The sequence below is a fragment of the Centropristis striata genome, chromosome 3 (assembly GCF_030273125.1).
Source record: "Centropristis striata isolate RG_2023a ecotype Rhode Island chromosome 3, C.striata_1.0, whole genome shotgun sequence".
Classification (NCBI taxonomy): Eukaryota; Metazoa; Chordata; class Actinopteri; order Perciformes; family Serranidae; genus Centropristis; species Centropristis striata.
The window spans coordinates 35,774,403-35,783,384 of NC_081519.1; the positions used below are offsets into that span (position 1 = coordinate 35,774,403).

The 8,982-nt window shown below is 40.9% G+C and overlaps 1 protein-coding gene across 2 annotated transcripts; it reads right to left on the reverse strand.

Annotated features, from left to right (window-relative positions):
* Window positions 1-708: 708 nt before the first annotated feature.
* Window positions 709-4,235, reverse strand: LOC131968450 (potassium voltage-gated channel subfamily A member 3-like). Of its 2 annotated transcripts, XM_059329335.1 has the most exons (2): window positions 3,008-4,181; window positions 2,696-2,907 (listed from the first exon to the last, which is right to left on the reverse strand). In XM_059329335.1, the coding sequence occupies exons 1-2, from the start codon at window positions 4,134-4,136 to the stop codon at window positions 2,828-2,830; spliced, it is 1,209 nt and encodes a 402-aa protein (XP_059185318.1). In that variant the 5' UTR covers window positions 4,137-4,181; the 3' UTR covers window positions 2,696-2,827. The 2 variants fall into 2 exon arrangements, with proteins under 2 accessions (XP_059185319.1, XP_059185318.1); XM_059329336.1 differs by having other exon boundaries at window positions 709-4,235.
* Window positions 4,236-8,982: the final 4,747 nt, after the last annotated feature.

Below are 8,982 nucleotides of genomic sequence, written 5' to 3' on the forward strand. Positions count from 1 at the left end.
CAGTCTGAGAATTTACATAGAATAATTCCTCATTTTCTGCACGGATTGCTTAAATGTCAGCAGTTCAGATGTGTGTTTATAGGACATAAATCATAAAACATCAAGTTAATAAAACAATGAACAGTCTTGCTATGTTTTTGATACCAACTGTAATCCACTAGTGGGATCATTAAGGCACAATAAATTACTCTTTACTAATCAAGACTTTAAGGCTCATAAGTGGAGACTAAATATCATCAGCACCAGCTCAATATTAAACAGCGTCCCAGCAGTAATAAGGCAGTAGATCCAGTAGAGGGCGGCACTGAGCTATTTTCTGAATGATGCAGCTTCAAAACAAAAACAACACAGTGAACATGAATAAACCTACAGCTCAGCACCAACACAAACAACATTTAAACAAGTTCATGACACTAAAAATTGTTTAATCCTTTGCTGTCTTCACTGTTGAATTTTGAATTTTTTTTCGTTTTCACATTGATTATACTGTGATAAATGGCAATCAGACAGCATGCCTGATTGCTGCATAAAATAAAATAAAATGAATAATTAGAGCTAAAATAATTATGTGATTAATGGACTAATCAACTGATGGAAAATGTATTGCAATTTTTGCTTGAATATTTTGGATTTTTAGTTTACAAAAAGATCTGAAGACATCATTTTGGATTCTGGCATTTTCCATTCTTTTTTTTTTTTTTTTTTTTTTACAGTTTTAGATTAAATGTTTGATCAATTGATCGAGAAAATAATGAACAGATGAATCAGTAATGAAAACACTATGATGCAGCCCTAGATAATAAATAAAAAGTGATATAGTGCTGCAACAATAAGTCAGATCATTAATTATCTTGATAATTTATACATTTTTAAAGCAAACTTTCAAGCAATAATGGCCATCAACTATCGAGATTTCCTGCTTTTCTCTGTTTTATTTCATAATAAATTGAATATCTTTGGGTTTTAGATAAACAACTTTTAAATAGCTGCAACAATGAGTTGACTAATCATCTCTAATCTCATAATTTGATAACTGATTAATCGGTAATTATTTCTGCAATAATGGCAAAAAAATGCAGTTTTTAGCCTCTCAAATGTGGAGATTTCCTGTTTTATATTATAATAAACTGAATGTCTTTGTATTTTAGACTGACTAAACAAGAACTTTAAAGTATCGCCTTGGACTCTGATACACTTTTCATAATCTGTTTACATTATTTTATAGATACAAAAAATGAATAACGATAATAATCAGCAGATTGTATGATAAAAGTATAAATTAGTTTCCTCCCTGCTCTCACGCGTTATGTCATGATCCATGAAACAGTCCTGTGATTAATGTCAACTCCTTTGAGTTTCACTGTTTGACGCATCACTTCAGTTCTTAGCCTCTTTGGACCAGAAGCACACGTGCAAATGTCTGCTGGAGGGGATGAAAGGTAGCTGACGTCAGAGCGAGTTGGCATGCCAACTCAGAGAAAACCAAGCTCACGTCTGAAAAAAAAGAGCAGCAGAGGTCCTTTTCACTGAAGAGAAACAAAAGACGAAAAGAGCTTTGCATGACTGTCTCTGAATTTCTTACATGTGTGCGAGCTGCAGGCTGCAGAGCACTAACTTTCAAAGAGTAACTGATTACTTTAACCCCCTTTAAGAAACATATTGTGTTTGTTTCACATGTTATCAACACACATGCACAGTTGTTGCTCCAAGGACACAAAGGTGATAATGAACACAGTTTGTGAAAATGCAACACAATGCCATGGTAACATCTGAGGGGGGTTACCCGGGAAACCACCGTCGTCATGGAGACTGCATCACAAGGGAGGGAGGGGGGGCTGTTTTCATCCTGACGTCACTGCCACGTGACTTCAAACACACGATTATTCGCATTTTATACATTTCACCCCCCCATTCCCCACCGTTGGCTTTGTGCCACATTTGCAAAGATATTAAGTGAAAGGCTATAATGACAGTTTGAGTCAGTTAATTTCCGTTTTTATTTAATATAGGCTATAATATAGGCAGTTCTGAATAAAAATACAATTTTACCAAAAGCTCATATCTTCTGATAAGCGTTTCCTTCTCCACATTACCTGAATAATCAAGACTCAGAGTCCAACATCTCAACAGGTTATGATATTAAATATAACCTAAAACAGGCATTGGGCTATATGAATTACCATAGTCTATTTATTACATTACTGGACAATGAAACTTTTTTTCTCTCCACGAAGCACAAGACGTCGTTTTTTGTTATTTTTTGACTTGGTGGTTAAATGCAATATAGAGTAGACTATAGTAGGCTATGCTACACGTGTATCCCAGTCATGAACATCAACAACGTCTGCATCAACACCAAGATATGTAGGCATCGTGTGGCACTATACACTGCACAAATATCGGTTTTAACAAGTCAGTTATTGTTCAATAAATATTTTTTCAGCTGTAAATATTTGAGTTGTATTAATACTTCTTGACCTCTTAGAAATATTTGTGAATCTACACTGAAAATAAGCAGCATTTATCGTTTGGTTCCATAAAAAAAAGACTTGTTAAAACGGACATTTACGCACGTTCATCCACAGATATGGACTGACACATTACGATTGGCTATATATATATATAAAAAATAATATTATAGCTACTATGTCTTCATGCTCCACAAATGATCCGTGGTTCATTTACACGTCTGTGAAGATCTTTTTGATGTTCACGCAGTTCTGGTTGTTCTCGGTGCTGAAGTTGGGCTGTTTGAACGCGCTGTTGATGCCCTCCTCTATCACCATGTACTCAGACTTACTGAGGGACGAGGAGCTGCACGACCTCCTCAGCTCCTCAGAGGGAGAGAGGTGCTCACAGCTGCTGCTGCTGTGCACGTACACCGGGTGCTCCTCTCCGTCAGTCTCCCTGTGGTAAAAGTAGTTGAAATTGGACACAATCACTGGCACGGGTAAGGCAATGGTCAACACACCTGCTATTGCGCACAGCGAACCCACTATTTTCCCACCGATAGTCACCGGATGCATGTCTCCGTATCCCACTGTGGTCATTGTGACCACTGCCCACCAAAACGCATCCGGGATGCTGGTGAAGCTGGACGTGGGGTCGTCCGCTTCTGCAAAGTAAACCGCGCTGGAGAAGAGAATAACTCCGATGAAAAGGAAAAATATGAGCAAGCCAAGCTCCCTCATGCTGGCCTTCAGGGTCTGCCCCAAAATCTGAAGTCCCTTTGAGTGACGCGACAGCTTAAAGATGCGAAAGACCCTCACCAGTCTGATCACCCTCAGGATGGCGAGGGACATCGCCTGCTGGCCGCCGTTGGTCTCCTTCTCGGCCAGCTCGGTCCCCAAAGTGATAAAGTAGGGGATGATGGCGACGATGTCGATGATATTCATGATGTTTTTGGAGAAGGAAGTTTTGCTGGGGCAGGCGAAAAACCTCACCAGCAACTCAAAAGAGAACCAAATGATGCACAGAGTCTCTATCACAAAGAAAGGGTCTGTGAACGGACTGGGCACGTAGGGAGCAGTGCCATTCACTGTGGGTGCCACTGTGCTTTGGTCTCTCTCGTCTCGAAATTCCGGCAGAGTCTCCATACAGAAAATAACAATGGAAATCAAAATAACAAGCACTGAAACTATTGCTATCCCCCTCGCTGGTCCGGAGCTTTCAGGGTACTCAAACAAAAGCCAAACCTGCTTTTGGAAGTCATGTTTGGGCAATACGCGCTCCTCTTCCTTTATAAAACCTTCATCGTCGCGGAATTTCTCCATGGCCTCCTCTCCGAGCTGATAGAACCGGATCTCCTCGGAGAAAATATCAATGGGGACGTTAACAGGTCTCCGAATGCGCCCCCCTGACTGGTAGTAGTACAGGATGGCATCAAAGCTGGGTCTGTTCCTGTCGAAGAAGTACTCGTTCCTCAGTGGGTCAAAGTAGCGCATCCTCTTCCTGGGGTCGCCCAGCAGCGTGTCTGGGAACTGGTTAAAAGTTTGGAGTTGCGTCTCGAAGCGCAGACCCGAGATGTTGATGACCACCCTCTCGCAGCAGCCCTGCCGGCCGCGCTCGTATCGATCCACGGACAGGTGAGGCGCGGAGAGCACGGCGCTGTCCTCCAGCATGTTTTCCACCGTCATGTTTTCCACCTCGGCATAACCCCGGCTGTCAGACGCGTTGTTGCCCTTTTTCCTGGCGGTCGAGCGGGGCTTGATCACGCTGAAGGTCTGGTCATCCATACAGGTGGTTTTCGGTGTGGAGGAGGGGAGGGGGGGCAGAGCGCGCCACGCCTCTCCCCAGCCAAAGCCTCACAGCTTTGGAGAGCTGCGGCCGACGCCACTCACATCTCCTCTAACCATCACCTATCTGCGCGTAACCACACACACTAACGCGCCGCGCTCCTCTCTGCCTTTTTTTCCCTTTACAATCACGTCGACACCCGCCCACGGCGCGCATATGTCTGACATGCGTCCACCTCCCGCCCAGCCGGAAATTAACTTGACACTTAATGTCGAGCTCACACACCTTCATTTAAGTGTGGCTCAACAAAAACACCCACACCTGTTTGATCAGTTTGAATATTTCTCCTGGAAGTCTCGATCTGATATCAGCTTGAACATTAAGCTTTAGATTATCACTGCTGTCTTTAAACGCCAAATATGGAGACATGTGAACGTTTTAAGTGTGTTTACTTCACGAGCAATCACAGTATTCAAGGGGAAAACTGACACAAGTTTATACCATTTGCATTGCAAAGCATTCATGTTACTGTACACTGGAAAAAAAACAAAAAATCGTAAAGAAACAGTTAAAAGTCTGACAGAAGTTGATAAACACTGTCAAATACCCATTTACAATTGAAAATATATGTCTGAAGAATAACTAAAGTTGTTGGGTTTTTTTTAAAATATGATTATAAGATTTGGCAACTTTTACTGGCGGTATGGTGTATATTCTTTGTATTTTATTGTATTGTATTACCTAAAATTCACTGTAAATTAACTATCAAGACCATGAAGCAATTGAATAATATACAGTAAAAATGTTTATAATGTCCCATTAATTAACTTCTATTTTATGGTTGATATTTGTAATAAAAGTAATTTACCTTTTTATGGCATTTGCACATAATGTAGAAAAAACCCTTTAAAATAATACAGTAAATGTCAAATAACACATTTTTACAGTGTATCTTTTGTATGTACTGTACAATGTGTGTATTGTTTCCCTTTGTTGTTCCTGTAAGACAGAGAGTGCCTCTGTGCACAAAGCATTTCACTCCATCTTTAACAGACATGAAAATAAAGCTGGGCTGAATTGAACGATGCCCTCTTTCGCTCTGTGTGTCTGCAACAAAGTCTGATTGTGTCCAACACTTCTGACCCAGAATCATGTTTTCATCAGTCATTACTCCACTTTTCCCCACACAGAAACTGAGCTGATGAAATCAGGTTTTTGGGGGAAACTGGCAGCACAAAGCTACCATGTGGATGTTCACATATTCACAGTATAAACCACATGAATAATCATTTAAAAAACCTTGCATTATGTTTTATTTGTGTCTTAAGTCTTGTTATTGTGGGGGTGTTGCTCTCCGTGGTGCTGAAAACAAGCGCGCACCAGCTGGTAAATCAATGCGCGCTCCCTCCAGCACACGATCGTGGAGTTGCACGGTCCACGTGTGTGTTCATCTAAAGATGCTTTTCATTAGCAGAGCACAGAGGACTCAGGATCAGCCGCCTCACTGCCACTCGGAAAAAAAGAAGAGCTTGGTGGTGAATGCATCGCCTCAAAGTAGAATCTCAAGTGCCTCTCTTTATTCCAGCTGTGACTCATGCATGGCGAAAATGCAAAATCAGTGTTATTTGTAATTCATTCTGACCAGCTTCATCAAAGGTGTCTGTCACTGTTTGTGGTCTGAGGAGCACATGCACAGGGTTAATGAGATCAAATGGGATTCAAGGCTGATGCACAATGTGCTCTTTTCAATATTTTCCATTGTGCAACTGTGGGTTTTAATTTCAGCATGTCAAACCCCAAAGGAAAGCAGAGCTTCTCTTCTCTCCAAATAAGGCTACATCTAGTACTCCACTATGAACATACTCAGAAAATCCTCTTAAAGCGGATGACACTGATCTGAAAAACCTATTGACCTCTTTTACAGTGACTGAAAAAAATTAGTTCTGGGGCATGGGAAAAAGTCTCACAGTCAAGAGGAGAAAAGCAGAAAACTGGTAATACATTAGAGTTTATTAACTTGTCGCTAAAAGCATAAGGCTAAAGAACAAATCCTGCAACTGCATTTCATTTAACTGCTTCATCACCAGTTGAAGAAACACTTGGTTAAACCTCCTCTTAAATGTATCCAAGACCTGAAATTACCACAGGGACTTCATGTTGAGATTTGCAGATCAGTGCCCACATGAAACCCACCATAAAGGTATTAATTTAAAGGGCCAATGTGTAATATCTGCCCAAAACATTAAAACTTCACCTTTTGAAACAATTGTATAACTCGCAGTGAGACACATGTTCCAGATATGTGAAAAGATCTCACATTTCTGAATATAGAAGGACAACACAAACCTTGTTAAGACTTGGTTTTAAATTGCTTCTTGGTTGATCGGATCACATGTGGACAGATGAGACACAAATCGTTATTTACACCTGTGTGTATAATGTGTCTTCAAGGGTGTCCAGCTGACCAGTTGTGTTCATATTTCTTTACTACCGAAGCCACTTACAAGGTGAAATTTCCCAGCGCACATATTTTAAGTCAGATAACAACAACAACAACTTGAGTCGCTGGTTGCTATCTGGCTAGCAATACCCCCATGAATGGCCCATTTAGTTTCCTTTTAACTGAATCTTCTTCTCAAATCGAGATAAGACATCTGGTTTCACTTCACCCCGACCACGTACATAACTGCTCCTCTCGATTTTTACGATTGTTGTCTCTGACCCTGTTCACACTTGTATTTAGTGATGACCACTTGTGATCCGATCACCCGAGATGCATTTTAAAACCAAGTGTAAACGGGATCGTGCTCTGATGTCTTTATAGATATTAATCCGTAGTGGATATAATATAAGTGGGTAAAGATAAAGAACAGCTAGAAAAGTCTGGCACATAACATAATCTTACTGTAATGCAGCCTTTAGTCTCTAGTCTAATACCACAGTACCACTACTATCTATATATATTGCCCAGCCCTAATTTTATTTATTTAGAAAATGTGTTCTTCTATTGTGATGTGAGTCAAGTAAATAAGTGAAATGTGAGTATTTTGTCCTTCTTAACTTAAATTTGCCAAGTGCTACCCACATTTTTCACAACATGCTCCTCTGATTGGATTGTTGTTTTCCAATACCAACACAGTTAGACACACAGTAAACTTTGCACAACTACAACTGTACACCTGGATGAAGTTTCTGCATTTAAGAGACTGTTGCAATGGAGGCACAATACAGAGGAAATGATGTCAGCGCCCTCAGTTATATCTCTGGCCCTGTTCCTAATATATATTGCTAACATAAGGCAAAAAAAAATTACCAGATAGGAAAAGTATGAAGTGAGTACAAGCACAGAAGGAAGGTGCTGAAATAAAATCTAACCTCAGATGTGTTGAATGTCGTTATCACTACAGAGTTAACAGCTGTTTTTTTCATGATCTCACTTTATGTTCTTGCTATTTGAAGCACTTTGTGAGACTCAAGATGAAAAAAAGTTGACTTTTACTAAACTTCAGAGAAACAATATTGCATTGGGTTAAAATACTGGGGGCCTATATTTCAGTGGAGAATTTTATCTTTGTCCCCTCTCTGCAGCTCAGAGGTGGATCTCAGTGAATCCGAGTCTCTCACCATTTTACACTCAAGCTTTCTCTTCTGAGTATAAATGGGTCAGTGACTTGTAAGGATTTTCAACAGGCCATGGGAATGAAAAAAACACACAAAGCTAAAAGATAATTTCCAATGTGGCTCTTATTCGATAAGAAAGTCAGACAAAACCGCTCCTCACATGGTCCCAATTTCCAGCTGGGGAAGTGAATCTTCAGATTCAGCATGTTTATGCCAGCACAGACGTTTTGGCAAGCCGGTAAGGAAATACGCTTACCACAGCATGTAAGCAGGACAGCCAAGCTGGTGTCACCAGTTCACCCATTCCCAATGTTATCAGAGGATTAAATGGGTGTAATCAATGGCAATCAGCCTGTAAGTATGGGTGAGGGGCCTGCTCCACCTGCTAGCAGGTTCAAAAGCTTGTTATCAGCCCATTTAAATGGCAGCTCACTGAAAATGAAGCAATTACATTTAGTTAATAGGCTGCCGTTTCCTTATGACTACACACCAAAAACCACTTATCTAAGGTTAGGGCAAAAAAAAAATGAAAGAGTAATAAAGTTATAAAAGAGAGTTTAATCCTCTGGAGTCACCCTGATCAAATCACATGACTTCTTCATGATGTTACGACATAAAAACGAAGCAGCGTGGAGCTCTGAGCTCTCCCCAGTTTTTGTTAGATGCTGATAGGCCAAGTAAAACCGGAGATTCATTCTTAACTGCTTATCCAAACTCAGGTCACGGAGGGCTGGAGCCGATCCCAGCTGACTTTGGGCGAGAGGCGGGCTTCACCCTAGACAGGTCGCCAGACTATCACAGGGCAGACATAGAGACAGACAACCATCGCCACTCTCATTCACTCCTACAGGCAATTTAGAGTCACCAAATAAACCTAAGATGCATGTTTTTTTCAGACAGTGGGAGTAAGCCGGAGGACCCAGCTGACACGGGGAGAACATGTAATCTGTTAAACCTCTTGCTGTGAGGACCCATGAGCATTTTGTGGTCTACCCAACATGGTCTCACAGAAATCTGCGAAATAGCCACGGATTTCACTTAACTCAAAATCCGTGGAATAGCCACAGAATCGCTCAAATTTCCGCGAAACTGACACGGATTTCGCTACAATGCAAGTTAATGACA